Source organism: Glandiceps talaboti, chromosome 10 (genome assembly GCF_964340395.1).
Source record: "Glandiceps talaboti chromosome 10, keGlaTala1.1, whole genome shotgun sequence".
NCBI lineage: Eukaryota > Metazoa > Hemichordata > Enteropneusta > Spengelidae > Glandiceps > Glandiceps talaboti.
In genome coordinates, this window is record NC_135558.1 from 9,974,289 (window position 1) to 9,994,299 (window position 20,011).

The 20,011-nt window shown below is 37.5% G+C and overlaps 2 protein-coding genes across 4 annotated transcripts in view; one reads left to right on the forward strand and one right to left on the reverse strand.

Annotated features, from left to right (window-relative positions):
• The window catches only part of LOC144440854 (uncharacterized), a 71,201-nt gene that overhangs the window by 46,590 nt on the left and 4,600 nt on the right, over positions 1-20,011 (reverse strand). The window lies entirely within an intron of this gene.
• LOC144441372 (zinc finger protein 862-like) lies at positions 13,652-15,790 on the forward strand. Its single transcript, XM_078130928.1, has one exon. The coding sequence runs from the start codon at positions 13,652-13,654 to the stop codon at positions 15,788-15,790; it is 2,139 nt and encodes a 712-aa protein (XP_077987054.1).

A 20,011-nucleotide genomic window follows, 5' to 3' on the forward strand; every position in this document is an offset into this window, starting at 1 on the left:
GCAGTGCTGCTAGCAATCAATAATTTACTGAGCCACTCTGTAACACTTAACCTTTCTCAACTCAAATATATAAAGTGGGTTAAAATGAAAATAGAACAATCAAATTATGTCACTTACAGTACGGCATGTAAACGGTTCATGACTAGAATATATAGGCACTATAACTGTAGAAGTTCCATTATTAAAATCTCACAAATTGTCACTTAAAAACGAAATATTGACATGTGGAATGTATCATTTGGTATGGTTACTGTATCAGACCATTTTAATCTTGTATGACTGAAAATATTTATTTCAAAAACACATATAGATGTGTATGCTATTGTATGAACTGAAAAGATAATAAAAAAAACATAAAATAAGTATTAATCCTGGCAATATATTATTTTGTACTGTATCCTGATTGTTATATGAAAAGATTTTAATACGATTACAAGTGGCAGGCAGCAGAAAATTGAGTAAAAATCCACTTTGTACATTAACATCAACAACTAGTACATGTACTTCATTTAGGAACCTTGGCACAAATCAAAGAGAAACCCAGTGTACCGTTATGTTTTGTATTTTCCCTATTATAAAATACTGCAAACTGTTTGTCAGTAATTTATTCCCAGAAACTACATTTTGTGCAATGGTGAATTTGGTTTTATTAAATATATATGATTACAGAATGTGTGTATAAAACTACTTTATATTTCTCATTTCCCACCACCAAATATTTGTTGATATGTCTTCAATTTTTGGATGAAAATAGTTTCAGTTTACAGGACAAAATGTGTAATGTATTGACAAGTGTAGCACATAATTTTGTTTGTCCAAAAAAGACATTGAAGTCAGTATGTGCTTCTGTGTAAATCCATACATTGGAATTGCCACTCATACAAAAGAGTTTCTTCCTAAGTAAATTAGTTTTGCTTGTTCTAAAGAAATTATCTGGTGGAATCTCATACTCCAAAAAGGTATGGGGGAGCACTGGAATCTAATACCCCAAGAAAACACAGACAGAGTTACAGAACATTACAGAGTGGAACTTAGAATTCTATAACAGCCTGGGGAAAACCCTCAAATCTAATACAATACATGTATTTGCCTCAAGAAAATACCAATTAAGCAGAATTGCAAAGCATTTACACATTATGTTAATGCAACATCTAATACAATGCAAGTCTTCCTTGAAGACATTCCCAATATTTCAACTTAATAAGTCATATTACAGAAGGCCACCATTTGGTTAATATTATCACAGAGGTTGTGAAAAATATACATATGTGGACCAGAGTATCTGACATTTGTGCCAGATTTGGTTCAGCCCATGCATGTCAGAGATACAAATGTATACGTGATCACTTTGAACATTTTCAACCATTTGACCTTGAACATAGAGATCAAGGTCAAAGTCTCATTAAAAAGCTCATCATACAAATATAGGTGTACACACTCAAATGAGGTCTCTATCTATCTTCCAAAGTTAGTGAGCAAAATATGAATTTTCACAACAAATAACTGCCACCATTCAGCTATTATCACAAAGGTCTATAATCAAATATCGTGTCTTTGTGGACTATAATATCCGACATTTGAACCATGTCTGTTTGAAACTAGTTCATGCTTGTTCAGAGATACATGTGGACACAGATGCATGAACACATGAACACACAGATTGGCTTCGCACATTGGGGCTAAATATTATTCTCAAGAAACTATAGCACGGAGCTCCTCTATATGCACTATTCTATATGTCTACCACCATGGGGGAGAACCTTTTGCCCTGTAATTGCATTATTGATTATATCACAATTCACTTTTAATTTATCACATACATGTGTAATATGGTACTATTACTTTGGATAAGGTTCAGCAGTTCTCTTTGATGTTTCTGTTCAGATGCAGTAGCCCTGAAAGTTGGCATATCCGTTACATTTGCTTTGAGCTATTAAGTGATGTTTGAATGAATAGAAACAGACTGACAGGGAATACAGAAAATGTAGTGTTAAATCATATTCAGTCTCTAGCTGTACTGAGAATAAGGGATTTTATATTTCCTTGCAGATCTCATGAGATATGCAAATATGCCTAGCAACAACTGTTGTCAAACATGTGATCGTTGTCAAGCTTTTGCTGTGGCGACGGTTAGAACAATAGTGTTGCTAAGCGTTTGACACTTTCAGCTTGACCACCCTCAAGTGGTTGCTATGGATGCAATGGCTCATGCAGGGTCTCGTGAGATCTGCCGCGAGACGAAAAACGGCTCATTGAGATGCAATGAATAGAGTATTTAGTAAAACGACATACAGAAAGGCTGGGACCTTTCCAAGATGCTGAAATATAATAAACAGCATATGAGACTTGAATTGAGTCGTCGTAGTTCAATAAACTTGACAGTGAACTGACAATATGTTGTTTTTTTTATATTTATAGTCAAGAACTACACGTGGGGCTCGCCTACGACCTCTCTCTCTCTGTCCATGTATAGTTAAATGGACAATTCTACTGAACAGCACATGTCAGTAATAATCCATCACACACTGACATGCAGTTGTAATTGGTTACTTTGTTCAATTTACCACTCCACTCTTTAAAGTTACGTGATAATGTCACCACATCAACACTCCAATAGCAACTACATGGTACTGCTGTCAGTGGTAAGAATGGAATGCTGCGCTAAAGAAAGCCATTTGACTATATAGTGGAGAGAATGAGATCGTAGATGAGCATACCCATACAGTTCTAGACTATTCAAATAAGAGACCCATATGTGCATATAATTACATGTACACCTTACATTGTATATTTGACACTTTCCATAAAAGAAAAAACGATTAGCCCTTTTTAAAGTTCAGAATCGACTATAGTTTATAGATCCCTGTATTTAAGCTGTGAGAAATATTGATGTATATTCACGATTTCTTTATAGCATCTGTAACTTTGTAGTTACTGATTACTTTTTTTTATATATATCTATTTTATATCTGTCTGCTGACAATTTATTGATTTTTTCTCTTACAAAATACAAATATCACAGGGTTTAATCTGTAATACAATGACAAAACATTGTTTTTACACCTAGGAAGGTCGATAGACCTATAGGATGGTGGACTGTATTCCCTACATTATCTGTGCCAACCAGGACAATTTTACCTTAGCACACCAGGATTATGCTTTTTTTTACTGCAGGGGATGAGCTGTACTAAGGTACAATGTAGGTACTATAGCCACACATAGTAGTCTATAATTTGACCCCCTAGTTCGAAGCAAAATATCATTCCAAGGACTAGGCAGGGCAATGTCCTATAATATGGACTCCCCAATTCAGTATCATACACCTATTAAGAAGCTTACTGTATGTACATTGTATGGGAAGCCTACAGGAATAACATTAATCACAAGTATGATTCTGCACATTTCTGCACTTTTGGCAAAATAATATTTTTATAGGCTTCTTGCACGTACAGCGGGATCCACAATAGGTTTATTTCAGGTAGGGTAGTGTGATTTATATGTAATTTGACCCCCTAGTTCATGGGAAAGTATATCAGGTATGACATGGCATGTTAATTTCAGGTATTACAGTAGAGGTTCTTTTAAGAAACCACCCAGACGACTTGAGAGTCTGGGGGAAACAAGATTCCAACTACCCTGCGCCGGAATCACACAGTACATTCATTAAGTCATAAAAAACGGACCTGTTTGTTTTTATTAAGATGTATTAGTCCCTTGAAAAGTGATACCTGTTGCAAAGGTACCTAAATCGTGATGTATTCCCGGCATGAACTGTTCCAGGAAAGACATTCGGTGTGGGGTAGTTGGAATCTCATTTCCTCAGACTCTCATCTGGGTGGTCTCATAGAAGAACCCCCAGCAGTGAGAGTCTGGGTAACCAAGACTAGTAATAGTATTAAAGTGGTCTATAAATCTGACACCCCCCCCACCCCCCCCCCACCCCCCGGGTTGAGATGGCATATTAATTTCAGGGGTCTATAATTTGACCCCCTAGGTCTGTGTAAAGTAAAACAAGGCTCTATAATTTGGCGTATTAATTTCGGGTATTACAGTGGTCTACAATTTGAGCCCCCAATTCTAGAGGAAGTAACACAGTGTTCTATAATATGACCCCCCCCCCCCCCCCCCCCCCCCCCCCCCCCCCCCCCCCCCCCCCCCCCCCCGTACATAAAGTTAGACTAAGTGTGCTGTACAATTTCACCCCCTTGAATCTACAGGTACAATAAATTACTACTGATACATTTATTCCACACAGCGAGCGTTGTGTAAACAGCAGCTGATCACTATACATGAATCTTGAATGTTTTCAAATAGTCTTTTATGCAACCATGATTGATAAATATAAGATGAGATGAGACTTCACTATATAAATAGTATCACAAATATTTCATATATTCCATAACATGCAATATTCATTGAAATCAAATATTAAATATATAATCAGTTTCCTTGGCACAGAACCAAGGAGTCTTCTCTCACTTCGCAGACAGTAGTGTATGATATGATACACATGGTCACATAGCAACCAACCTTGCATAATATCTAAAGAGCAAGGCTTTATGTTTTATTATTTGAGTAGCATTCAAATCGTCAGACGTGTCAATTTATTCCTTTATTTGGTAATAATTACTACAAGTTACAACAAGTCTTCCTACATGCAGAAGACACATGTTTCATGACATATGTCACCTTTATGCCAGGTTTGAAACAAATCAGATACTCCAAAATACAGTTGCTTTTAATAATAGAAAGTCAATTAGGCTAGCTGCACTCATTGTTTTCAGCAGCTTAGAATCCAGGCAATATGGGGATTTTGAATTTGATTTCCCCATCTCAACAATAACGAATTCAAAAGCATCATCCAACAAACACATAAACAAACAAACAACAGTGACGGTACATGTACATGTACATTGTACATGCAAATTGAGAAATTGTGACAGTCAAAATATGATTATTTAAACATGAGTATTCTGAATATAGCTTCTATAAGTGTAAGTGGCTGCAGCAGCGATGGTGCACCTTCAGTTGTTCTGTGTGAAACAAAATGTTTTTATTTTACAGTGTTTGTGGTAGCATAAATACGCCCTCTATACCAATTTAATGAACCACTGTGACAGAGACAACCATTTCTAGTGACCCACCACACTTTGATGTTCTCATATACATGTACCTTAATACACTCTTTAAAGACATCAGAGTACCGGTAGGTGCAACATGATCACAAGAGGTTTTCCTGTACACATGTAAATCCCTAAAACAGCCAAACACATGTTAAGTGCAGTCAGGCTTCTTTACATAATTTCAAAAGTGACAAAGTTCCCAAGGTACTATTTAATCACCCAAAACCATAAATTGTAGCAATAGTCAATACAAGTGTACATGTACTGAAGGGCCACACAGAAATAAGTCTGACTGGACATTTCTTTTGTAATGTGCGTGATGACAACCGTTACTGCAGAGGATGCAAAAAAAACCTGTTGCCTACATGTTGCAATAACTTTCTAAAGCATCTATATTTCCGAAGTACAAGCCCTTGCTATCATCCTTTTACTCACGATTCAAATTACATGTATTAATGTATGAACGAGGATGATATACACAATGCAGAAAAAAATATACCTTTTGGGCAGAAACGTATCAGTATTCCTAGCTGAATAGTATGTCGAATATTAGATCTATTATTGGTCTGACGCTGGTGGCTATTTCTCAAAACTCACGAATTGCCCTCACTGATATTTCACGTATGAATAGAAAATGATGCGTAGTTCCAGAGGCCTGAGAACCATGTTACCATATACATTTTACATCATTAAAATTTACAAGTTTCGACACAATGTTAAAATTACTGCCAACCAGATTTCCAATTTTTTTCCAAAGGTTTTCTCCAAATGTCATGGAAATATAAGATGCATTTGCATTGACTGTTGACTAATTCAAAGTAGAGTATGTCGTCATTCAAAATATAGAGAAAGAGTAGAACGCATTATATAAGTGATAGGAATGGCTAAATAGTGGGTTCCAAGCATTTTATGAGTTCTTGAAAATAATGAAATAATCAACATACATGTATTCTATTGTTATGTAGATCACCCATACCTTCTAAATATGATATATCTTATACATTGTACAATGTACACACAGACACTCGCATGCCACTCACACACGCACGCACGCATGCACACACACACGCACATGCATGGACGCATGCACGCGCACGCACGCACACACACACACACACACACACACACACACACACACACACACACACACACACACACACACACACACACACACACACACACACACACACACACACACACACACACACACACACACACACACACACACACACACACACACACACACACACACACACACACACACTGTCCTATGGCTTTAGACTAAACACCAGAGTACTGGCTTCATAACATACATAGGGCTGAAAATACACACACAATAATGCTTGATGTATTTAGTAGAACATCTCAGGGGATTTGTGTTCACCTTTACTTTTCAATTTAATAGGAGAAAGTGAAATTGGATTCCCCTTAGAAAATTGATTTTAAAGTCTTAATCTGCAAATGGCTGCAATTAGACTCAAACTGAGATATCAAATAACATTCAACTATCTATCTTTTACTCTCGCAAAGATACACCACATCAAATGTGGATGTGGTTGCCATGACACCATCAAGTGATCACCTATATTAAAATGAGATGATCACAATTCTATCTTTATACATTCAACACACAAATTTTTCATTGTGCTTCTTTATTTTTTTTGGTCAAAAATGTTAATAATGCTAAGGAGTAAAATGTAAGTTCCCCTGGTGCAATAATACTCCTATCAAATTACAGTATGAGGTACAATGTATCAGATTCCACCTCCATCCATCACCCCCCATCACCATCACCCCCCCCCCCCCCCTCCCGCCCCATCCCGGACTCCATCCTTACCATACTTCAGTAAACAATGTCTGGGTACATACATGAAATATTACAACAGAACTGTTAGTAGTATACTTTATACCTGGAGGGCTGTCAAAGCAGTATGCCGAATTTCCTGGTGGTAAAGTTTTGCATGTTAGATTATAAAGCTATTAAATTGATTGACCTGGGATTTTGAAAACAGTTTTGATAACATTTCGATAATTAATGACCATACATACAAAATAATTGAAAAGCTGAAAAGTGCTTTTGTCAAAGATTGGAAAGTTGGTAAAATCTACAACATTTCACATGGCAATTCCTTAATGTTGTTGTCAAATTTTGAATTTTTCCCAATTACCAGAATTTCAACCCAACCATTCTTTCAAAGATTTGCAGTTTCTGAAAAATATCAGTGCTAACAACAAATTTTAAACAAATGTAAGTTTAATAATATATCATGATAGTGGAAGATCTATCCTACAGAGTATGTACATTGTGATTATTGTTGTTGTCATGACAACATACAACCAAACATAACACTGTTGTGTTATTGTTGTCATGACGACACACTCCAGACGCAACAGTTACCTGATCACAAAGAAGCTGCATTACGCTATAGTTCATGGCGGATTTGTAATGAAATACATCCTGTGAGACGTTTTTGCGTCACAATAAGAAAGTGTTAATCTGGGGGGGACCTTCTTGGCAGGTGTCAAAATAGGGTTGTTATAAAAGTCAACCTCCTACATGTTACCTTAAAAAGAATACATGACGCATGAATAAAGTAAGTCTGTAAAAGTATGACAGATTAAGTACAGATTATTTCCTGTATTTTCAGACATTAATGCCAAGATATCAAATAACTGTATATATGTACACGTATGTACTATTTTAGTTTTACTGTATCTGGACTCTATATCTATCAGTTGTCCTCTCTGAATGCCACAGTACATGCCAGTGATCTGGCTATCTACATCTACAACGGAAATCACAAACCCTGAAACAAAACGTCATCTGGCTCAACAAAAATCTCATTAACAAAGCTACATTCTATCGACTGGCTAGACAAAAATCTTACCAACAGCGTTTCGTCAATTGCAGCAGAAACATGTGCTTTGGCTTGCAAGAATGGTATTGTAACTTGTACTGAGCTACATGTAGACTTGCCCAGTCAAAAGGCAATTTTTCAGCTGTACTGCTACAACCTGCAGTATATATTATTAAGGTACATGTATAACGCGTCAACTCTAGTAGAGTTCCTCTAACATTAAGGTTCAATTGAAGACCATCTTCTCACTTTTAATAAACACAAGTTACAGTCAGTCTTGAAACTAAGCCAGATACATATATCAGGTGGATTTGAACCCCAACCACAGTAAAACATGAAAAACACAACATGGCTTTCAACAACTCTGCACACTACATCTACATGTAGTATAGTTTCACCGGATCCCTTATCCTGTGAAAGTTTATAAAACTTCACAAAAACCACTGCGAGGCAGAGTTTGATTGATTATTGTGTTTTATTAGGATGAGGGCTATGGTTCACAATTTACAATAAAAGTAACACATCCATGTACATGATGTATTGGAGCATGCAGGCTTACATTCAAAGTAATAACTGAACCATGCAGGACTCACACAAACATCCTCCAAATATGTCAGACTCTCAGCCTACAAAATCATCTACATTCCTTTTCCCCTAGTGCACCAGATAAGTCAATAAATAGCTGGACTTTAAAATACAATAGCCAATTCTTGTCAATGAAGTTCACAGGCCATTCGTGTCTTTGAAATTAACAGAGATCTTGAGATTTGATGCCACTTACAGCATCTAGACAAGGGGTGAAGAGAAATCTTGAGATTGAAAGTCAGTGTCTAGACTACTAGTCATGTGGACATACACTGTACATGTACGTGTCTTCACAAAACTCCTACGAAGTATTCATTCATTGAGTATGATATCCATATCATTAGATTCTATCCTTGGCATCAAATCTGAAGATCAAGAGGTGAAGAGATCATTCCAAATCTGATTAAAATCTGATGTAGTGTACACAGTATGATTTCTTTTTGGCTGTTACATTTACTGTCGCTTGCTCTTTTGTGAGCGCCCATTACATACATCTGACACAATACCATAGGTTTTCCCATGCCACACCAGAGCGCTGAGTGAATTTAGTCAACAAATACGAATGTGTGATGTGCCACAAAATACGGTCACAGTACTTCAGAGCGCTCTGTTTGAAAAGAGCATGAGCATAGAGTGCAGACAATGTTATCGTTACTCGTAAGTATGAGCTTGGGTTTGGGGTTTGGGAAAACCTATGGTATAGTGTCAGATATATTTAACAGGCGCTCAAAAAAGAAAAAACGACAGTAAATGTAGCAGCCAAAAAGAAATTGCGCCGTGTACACTACATTGGATTTTAATCAGATTGAGATGATTCCATGCCACAGAAATTTTTCAACATCGAAGTTTAAACTTAGTAAGAATCAGTGAATTTAGGAGAATGTGAGTATCTATATTTGTTACGAGTGAAAATCAGGAGCAATTTTACTTAAATTCTTAGTGAAAAGATTTTCAACCAATGACAAAAAACATTGAGAGAATTTACAAGTACCACCTCTGTTAATATTAAAGTCCAAACATGTTGGCAAAGACACTCTAAATTCATTAAAACTTCACCATCTTGTTCAGGAAAAGATAAGAAATGCACCTTGGAACCATAGACCCTCCCCAGTGGGTGGAGGGTCTACGTTGGAACCAATAAATAGTTTATGTTGCTATAGAAATTAGGAATGGTTTTAATTAGTGCATACATTGTACAATACCAACATTACAGTTTTAAAAATGTGGGCAAACTAGGTAGGTAGGGCTCATTCGAGGGTAGTCAGTCATCCATGACAATGAAGGATATGTGAAGGCAGGTTAAACTTAAAGCCAGGACTCAGACTCTAAATGATAAATTGATCGTACATTATTGGTTTATCATTTGGTAGGGTGGGAAGGGTGAGTTGAAGGACCATTGTTAAAATATCACAAGAGATTGTACTTTATCAAAATTGGCATCAACTGAAGTGAAAACGATTTACAGTAAAGCAGTATACATAAGTTGAACAACAAGTCTGGTATATTTATAGTGTGTTTACTATCAAGGCTGTCACATATCAGAATTAAGTACAGGTTATGATGTTTTTGTAAAGGTGAGGATAGTTAGGGTGGAGACAACTAAAGGGTTTCAGAGTGCTTCCCACTGTGGTTTTGTCCTAATTTATCATGATATTGTGAATGTCATAGTTGTGAATGTTGCACTTTGTATAATCTGACAAGAATGAATAGAAACATTAAATGCAGCTATTCAATTAATCTCAACCGTTCATTTTCAAATTGGCAGTCTTCAATCTCTCTCTCTCTCTCTCTCTCTCTCTCTCTCGCTATTTGTCTTTGTCAGTCAGTCAGTCAGTCTGTCTGTCTGTCTGTCTGTCTGTCTGTCTGTCTGTCTCTCGCTTTGTCTGTCTGTCTGTCTGTCTGTCTGTCTGTCTGTCTGTCTGTCTGTCTGTCTGTCTGTCTGTCTGTCTGTCTGTCTGTCTGTCTCTCTCTCTCTCTCTCTCTCTCTCTCTCTCTCTCTCTCTCTCTCTCTCTCTCTCTCTCTCTTTCTAACACACAGTAACCTTTACAATTAGCAAATGATATATTGATCTATTGGTATCTATGTGACTAGACACAGACAGGTAAAGATGATGATCAATAAATCACAAAGTGTGACATTTCTCATATGTCTGACAACTATACTGCCAAACACTGTAGATAAATCATCTACTTTATGAGTTGCTGACTATTCCCATGTTTACATACTGTTACAGAATTGTTGACAGAACTATAATTACAGCCAGAAATCACAGCTTTCTGTAAATATTGATACTGGCTGTGCTACATGTCAGGTTTTTAAAAACAGGTAAAGTAGGGTAACAGGTGTGCTGTGATCACAGAAATCCTAGTTTTCAGTAAATAGTGACACTGGTTGTGCTACCTGCTAGGTTTTCAAAATAAGCCAAATTAGTGTTAACACTAACAGATGTGTTGTGATCACAGAAATCATAGTTTTCAGTAAATATTGACATTGGCTTTACCAGATTTTTAACAGTGGACAAATTACATGTAGGGTAACAGGTGTGTTGTGACCCAAACAGACCTGAGTGTTGTTACCTTTGTGTTGCCACATGGTGTGAGACCAGAAATGAAATAACTATATACTACTGCTACTGCTAGTATGCTACTGCTACTGCTACTACTACTAACTACCACTACATATGCTACTACTACCAGTACCACTAGTAGTAGTAGTAGTAGTAGTAGTAGTAGTAGTAGTAGTAGTACCATAATAATAGTACTAGTAGTATTGGCACATTCTGAGGCAATTTTATACTTAATACTACGAATCTGAGGTACTTTGATTTGGGAAAAATACAATTTGTATGATCACCTAGTACCTGTACATTGTTTTGTTTTTGGTCAGCAAAAGCATATGTAGGTAAAATCAACCTGAGTTTCTGATGTATTTCAAGGATTTGGAAGATTGGAAGAAGGGAGGGGGGAAGAAGTTCACCACCAAAACTATGATTGATACTACATGTTGGTAAGGCTCAGTATTTAAACAAGTTTTTACAAGATTTCCTTTACAGCATTCAAAATCTTAGCAAAACCACTGACAAATTCATCTCCATTCACTCTATTTCAATAACCTACATGTATCTGAATATTTTTACAGAAAATTTAAATATCATCTTAATAACTAAGGTAGTGGGGTGTATAAGTAAGAAACCATTCACTTTGTTATCATACAAGCATGGAGATTGGCATTTGTACTTCACTGAATGTACTGATTATGGATAGAAAGTTAGCCACATGAAAATCCAATATGGCCACCATTTTTCAAGATGGCCGACAACTGGTATTTCATCAACAAGTTACTCAGACACATAATTGCTTGACATAATTGGTTATAGTAACATTACATAATTGATGGCTTTAATCACGAGCATGCTATGCTTTGCAATGGAACTTGATGAACCATTGTGCTACTAGAAAGCAAATATGCCTGGACACAGACAATTGTGTATGATGATGATGACGATGATGATGATGATGATGATGATGATGATGATGATGATGATGATGATGATGGAGAAAGAATAGTCACTTTGTTTCTTCATCATCACTCTAATATTGATTAAAAGCCATAGCAATTTGTACGATACTACTACTACTACTACTACTACTACTACTACTACTACTACTACTACTACTACTACTACTACTACTACTACTACTACTACTACTGTATGATATTTTAATGTGTACTACAGTATAGCTAAACACACTTTGCTTTCATCATGTCTTCTAACCATCTTTCTCATTACTAAGTCATTACTTCGATAAAAGGATCCAAAGTCTTGCCACACATGTAATTAGTCTACTGCTATCCTTCACCAAATCTTTCAGATTCTTTTGTGTTTAGACCATGTTGGCATCCAGACTACACACACAGTGTACATGTAATTCATCATTTAGTAGTGTGTTTACCAGCCTAACAATTTCCTTTATTTAATTCCCACTGTTGCCTAGGTGAACAAACTGACACTGTACAGTTCAAAGAAGTCTATTAGTCTAATAAAAACTAACATCATTTTATCATCAGGTTTAGTTAATTAAATATTTGCATACATTCATAAAATATTTCCATTTTGATTACTTCCTGTTTTTAATCCAGTCTTTTGAAATTCACATCCACATAAATGTTGGGTAGATATTAACTCAAGTTAGGGGATCAACGATGCAAGTCATATCAAATATTGACAATGGCTTTGCAGTACAACTGACTTCTCTGATATCAATGTTGTTACTTTGCTTCAAACAGTTTTGAAAGAGATAGTTGTATGACTTAAAGGCCAAGGTTTCAATCTCAGGTTCTAACGTTATTATTATCTTATCAGTGACACCAAAAGTAATAATACTAATAGGATCATACGTTTGTTCAGAACCAACTTTTTCTATAGCTTTACCAGGCAACTGTTCTTCTCAACCATCCTAATCTAATTCTAACCCAGACAAGCTGAGAGACTTGGCTATCTATCTGACTACATGTAGGTGCGAGACTTGGCTATCTGACTAGCTGACACCAAGTGACAGACTTGGCTCTCTCACAACATGTACACAGGGCTCGAAATTAACGGTAGCCCCGTGTCATTTGGCTACCAAATGTTGACACGGGGCTACTACTTTTCGTATTTGGTAGCCCACTTGGGCTACCGATGTAAACAGTAAGCTGACGTCATGTCAGGCCTTCGTCGTGTCGCTAATATAACCAACACAATACGTTCCCGCTGAACATCGAACGTCAACGCGTCTTACCAATGTGTACGTACGTGGTCTTAAAAATTATATAAAATGTAACAAAATTGTCAACAATACAACCATGGCAACACAGTCCATGACCTACCACACGCATGCACGGCCGCGTGTGTGTTGTACGGACGAACATACCAGCTGATTACTAGCACGCGTTCACTGTGACAACGTAACTTGCATGAAATGTAACAATAAGTTTTTAATAAAAGTTGCTACATTCAGTGTTCATGTTTGATAAAATTGCTCCTATTTATCACAGCCGTACTGCCCGCCGCTAATATCAAAACTGACGTTTCGTCTGGCACAATGAGTCTCTTAAATTACTTTCGAAAAAAATCAACAACAACCTCATCACCGGATGAGCAGTCGCCCGAAAAGACTGCTGATGGGCTACCAAACGAAAGTCCACAGAAAAAACTGAAAACCAGTCGCACGAGAAAATTTCAACAATCTTGGATGAGGGGACGGGAGGACTGGCTGAAATACGATAACGAAAAAGATGCCATGTTCTGCACGATCTGCCCTGTCGGGACATCCGCTTTTACCAACCAAGTCGGGTGTGTTAACTTTCGCCTTGACCCTTTAAAGAAGCACGAAGTGAGTAGTTTTCATGCCAGATCTGTTGCACGACGTAAGGTGGAAATGAGTGCAAATCCTCGTCCTCTAGTTTCGTCACTTTTGAACATCGATCGAGCACAGTTTGATCGTCTTCAAATTTTATTTCGTACGGCCTACTACATCGCGAAACATGAGAAGCCGTTCACAGATTTTCCTGGACTGTTAACACTACAAGAACTAAATAACGTGACAGTAGGAAATACGTATCGTAATGACAAGCAAGCGGCTTACTTTATTGATATCATCGCAGAAGCTATTCGCCTCGAAACTGTTCGTGTAATAGAGGGTAGTAGTTTCTATTCAGTTTTGAACGATTCTTCTACGGACCGCTCCGTTGTTGAGGAAGAGATCGTGTATGTTAGAATTCTGGAAGATTATCGTCCCGTAACTAAGTTCCTAAGTTTGCAAGCCATGCCTCGTGGAACTGCAGAAGCAATAACAAATGCCATTGACAGGGGATTTCAGACAGAACTTGGTATGAACGAAAATCAATGGAAAGAGAAACTAATCGGTATGGCTTCAGATGGTGCAGCGGTTATGATAGGTACGCGTTCAGGCGTCATGACTCGGGTTCGGAGAGACGTACCTCATCTCGTAAGTGTCCACTGTACCGCACATAGACTGGAGCTCTGTCTGAAGTCATCGTTGAAACAGTCGCGTGGGTTTGCAGATATTGAGGACTTTTTACTTAACATCTACAAATTTTATAATAACTCGCCCCGCAATCTCACTTCATTGAGAGAGGCCGGTCAGGCACACCAAATCGTCACATTGAAACCCACTAATGTATTGGGGACACGATGGGTTGATCACCATAAACGAGCACTGGAAGCTGTCGATCGCAACTGGTTGCCAATGGTTACTCACCTACAAGACGTTACCACACCAGGCAGTGATCATACTGAGGACAGTAAAAATAAGGCTAGAGGCTTCCTCGCGAAATTGACCGATAAGAATTTTCTCAAGTCCATATTTATTCAATTAGACATATATCGAATTTTAAGTCGCTTGTCATTACTATTTCAGAAGAACGACACGTCCATTGAAACTGTGAAATACGGTTTGAAGGTGTGTAGAGATAACCTCATTCTACTTCGAGATGAACCAGGGCCATCCGAAACCATGTATTATCAATCTCTACAGGCCAATTCTTTTCGTGGCGTTGATTTAAATGTACGTCGAATACGCCATAATAATCACGCCGATCCCGATGACAACAAACGTGTTTTAATAAATACGTGCATAGATGAAGTAAACAGCCGATTTCGTTCTTTTCGTGAGAACCCTATCCTAGCTGCAGCAAACGTCTTCGATCCGACAAATTGGCCACAAGACCAAAATGAGCTCCGCCTGTATGGGCGTGATGACATAACTACGCTTGGCAGACACTTCCGCGATATATTAGCTCGACGGACAGAATTTAATGCTGACGAAGTGCTCGGTGAGTGGACAGGCCTTAAAGCTGTTGTGATCGATACATTGGCAGTCAATCCTACGTTGAAATTCCTAGATATTTGGCAACTTATCCTTCGCCAAGAACTGGCAGAATACAGCAATGTTTTATCACTACTCAAAGTGGTATTACTAATACCTATTCACACCAGTGAATGCGAAAGGGGGTTTTCGCTAATGGGTCGTATCAAGACGGATTGGAGAGCGGCGTTAAACACGCAGACGATGTGTCAGTTAATGAGAATCGTGCTCCACGGACCTACAATGGAGGATTTTGATCCTAGGAATGCAATCGAAATGTGGTATAATCGAGGTCAGCGTATGCGTCGTCCAGACATACAGCCGTACGGACAACGGCATCAAGACAATGTTTAAATACTCACTGACCTTCACAGCAGTGTATTGTTGCTTTGCACATTTATTGTTGGATATGTACTGCATTGGTTGATTGTTGGACATAATTATTGCCTTGGTGTTCGAATTTGTATGTACGGACGAGGGGTTAATCATAAAATGTCATTCAGTGTTTCATGTAAGCATAAAATATTGCCTATTTTCTTGTTTCACAACATAGTATTACTAGTACGCAAAAATAATTCGTGCACGTTCCTAGAGCTAATTGCCCTCTTCGGTTGCAACATTCTTTCTAAAATGTGTACGGACAATCACACATATTGCGTACTCGGTGGGACTACAGTAATACCGGATTTGACCTTCTGACCTGAGAACATCGTTATTGCGCTTTCAGTTTGTGGTCGTTCATTCATAAAATGACAAATAAATTTGTTTCTTTTTTAAACAAATAAATGTTCTTTTTAATTTTTCTTCAAATTGAGTACAATGTACGCATAGGTAAAAAAAAATGAATACACTGATACAAATTTCAAATATTTGCGTACTATAAAATAAAAAAAAATAATCTAAGTACAGTAAGATCATTAGATGTGACCTTTCCATAACACTTTAGTCATTCTGTGCTAATATGTTTTAAATCGCCGTAATATCGTGTGTAGTCAACATAAGGCAAAATAAAGTGAAAAGGAAAAATATGTACGTTCTTTACTCGTCGTGTGTGTGTGTGAACGAACTGTCTTGCTTGTTCAATTGCAGGACGCGATATGTTTGACGTCTACATCGCTACATATTATTCTCTCATGAATATTTATATTTGACAACGATGTTATGACGTCACACCCTGGACGCACCATGTGCTGCGATCGCGATGTCAGCTAATTCAGATACTTCCGGGGTACATTTCGTGATAACAATTCCGCAAACATTGATGAAAAACATGCGTTTTAATCCGTGAAGCACTTCCTTACGTTGTTAGTACTTTACACGAAGTTGTTGGTTACTGACAGCAGGACCCGTTCACCCATTTTCGGTACGATGTCAATTTTGTCATTTCCGTAATGCTCGGCTCGAGTGGTGATGGAATCATAGCCGAAGTCGATGCGTTCATTCACATTTCGGATTTTAATGTAAAACATTTTAGGAAATGCATGAACGAATATACAGACTGGGAATTACGAAACTCGAATTTCATGCGACGACAATCAGTACGTAATAGATGAGGCTGATGGTATATGACATCGAAACACGGTCTTTTGATGGACTGGTGTAAAATGGTCAAGCAGTCAAGTAGATGAATGGTCATGGTGTGTTCATAGTTTATGCCATATGAGTAATCATGGATACTTGAGACGTTTGTCCTATCATTACAACAGAAATTCGTAACTTTATTATCAACCATTTTTACATTGTTAAACAGACATTATAGTCCACATTCAGTGTTGGTAAACCACTGTTGTATGATAACTATGTACACAAATATATGGGGCTACCAGTGAAGGTCATGGGGCTACTGACCTTTATGAATGGTAGCCCACAGGGGCTACCAAGGAGAAAAGTTAATTTCGAGCCCTGTGTACATGTAGCTATGAGACTTGGCTATCTGACTAGCTGGGAGACTTGGCTATCTGGCTAGGTGAGAGACTTGACTATCTGACTAGGTGAGAGACTTGGCTATCTGACTAGCTGAGAGACTTAGCTATCTGACTAGGTGAGAGACTTGGCTATCTGACTAGGTGAGAGACTTGGCTATCTGACTAGCTGAGAGACTTGGCTATCTGACTCGGTGAGAGATTTGGCTATCTGACAAGGTGCGAGACTTGGCTATCTGGCTAGGTGAGAGACTTGGCTATCTGACTAGGTGCGAGACTTGGCTATCTGACTAGGTGAGAGACTTGGCTATCTGACTAGCTGAGAGACTTGGCTATCTGACTAAGCTGAGAGACTTGGCTATCTGACTAGGTGAGAGACTTGGCTATCTGACTAGCTGAGAGACTTGGCTATCTGACTAGCTGAGAGACTTGGCTATCAGAATAGCTGAGAGACATAGCCTCTGGACTACAACATACTGACTGACAAATTGTTCTAGCAAATGACTTTGTGAAGCCCAACAGCCAAGACTCTGGGCTAACTCAACATGGCTGATTCAGCGCTGTGGTTTTCAACTTGAAAGCTTTTGACCAAACACAATCATCTCACACGTATAGTATCGTCTAACATGGCCTGAACTAAAAACAGCTTGAACTTTTGATTACATGTACATAGTTCTGTTCCTGTACAGGCTTTTTGAAGAAACTATCAATTCAATATAAACCTGTGCTTATGGTATGTAATAACCTGAAGCTAAAGGTGAAAGATACAGAATTCAAATAAAAAAAAGAATAACAGAGAGATTTTCATCTGGGTTTCATATAAGGCTGACTGATAAAAAGAAATAGAGATGATAAAGAGATTTACAATGTAGATTTTCTTTGTCAAGAGAATGATTCACATCTAAATCATACCTTGATGCCTAGGTTTCCTATAAAATTTTCATTTGCCTACAAACAAATGAGACGCAATAAATACTTCCATTTAGAGAATTAGGCTATTATGTTGAGCTCTAAAGCTATCCTGCACAATAAAACATGTATGATCAAAAGAAGCGATGTGGCTTAAAACGGCAATATATTTCTTATTGATTGCCAATGACAATTTCATTTGCAGGCATCTAAAGTTCATCTGATGTAAAAACTTGACAAAATGATACTACATGATATTTCTAACACTAGAAACTGCATCATCGAGATCTTCGATTTTTGTTGAAGAAATAGGCAAAAGGTCTATCCTGTACTAGCCTGTTTATTGCACTTTTGAGATTGCACATCGCTAGCTGGCCATGCCCTCACATCCTACGCTTGTCGTCAGAACATTTTCAAAGCTGATAGTAATGTATCTAAAATTCTCGCCCAATAGCCTGGCCAATCAGTGTGCAGTTCCTTCAATCATGACTAGTCAGATTATCACTTTCAAATGTACACCACATTTTGCCAAGTGTAGGCAAAACATGAAGTGGACATGTGATAATTTACATATTATTTACATATGGTACTATGTAAATTTAACATATGGGTGTTTGATAATGACTTTTGGGGTGTGCCTCCCTGAATCCTTTGAAAATGTTCTCATGACAAGCAAAGGATGTGAGGGCTAGGAGATACAACCAGCTAACAATTGTATCCCAACAGTGCAGTCCCGACTGCAGTCAACAGGTTACAAAAACAAGGGCTAGGAGGTACAACCAGCTTACAATGCATCTCCACAGCACAGTAAATTTCATAGGCTAATCTTGTATATCTAATCTATGGATATTAGAATCTTCTCTGGATAAACGTGGTAGCTCCTATATGACTCAAGGTCCAGCAATGTCTGTTTACAAGTTGACAAAATATCTTACTTTGTCTTTCATTGGGAACACACCCAGCTCCATATTAAAAAGTACACATACCTTTCTTGCTTTGATTTCAGATAACCCAAACACCAAAAGTACTTGTAGGTTTTGGAATGCATTTGGCCATGCAATTTATCATAATAACATAGAATCCACTAAACTTATAATACAGAACATCATCTGGCTTCACAAAATTTTAACTAAGTTTCACCATTTTATTGTCTGATGCTACAAAAATCTTACTATCATTGCTACATCATCATTGAGTTTGACAAAAATTTAAGTACGAATATATAGTATGAATCCCCTCAATTTAAGATATCTTCCACAAAGAAAATGTAACATATTTTTTTTCATGCTAGAAAATGAAATGTACAATGTACCAATGTCAGTTAAGATTTTTATTGAGCCAGATGATAAAATGGAGCAAAGTTAGCCAATGAATCAGATACCTTTCTGTTTCAGTAACTGTTTTTCTAATGATTCTATTGTAAATAGCAAGGACTGCATTCTCTTGTATTTTATATCAAACATACATTTAATTGTTATTTGGAAGAGCTGGAAATATAAAGACAAATGTACTTGTCACAGCTTTAGTTAGATTTGTAATCTTGTTATCTGATAACATATTTGTTTAAAACTTGTAAATATGGATGTAGGAAGCAACCATGAAGCACTACAAAAGTTTGAAGTGTTTTATTTTTTATGGTGTTCCACTATAACTGTACTAGTCTAGAAACTCTATGTAGGGGCAAGTTTTCTACGATCTCTTGCCCCATGATCATTTGTCTGGATGCCAACATGGTATCGAGACT

What these genes read in the sequence shown, in the direction of transcription:
- LOC144441372 (XM_078130928.1), top strand. Translation starts at nt 13,652, where the DNA reads ATGAGTCTCTTAAATTACTTTCGAAAAAAATCAACAACAACCTCATCA.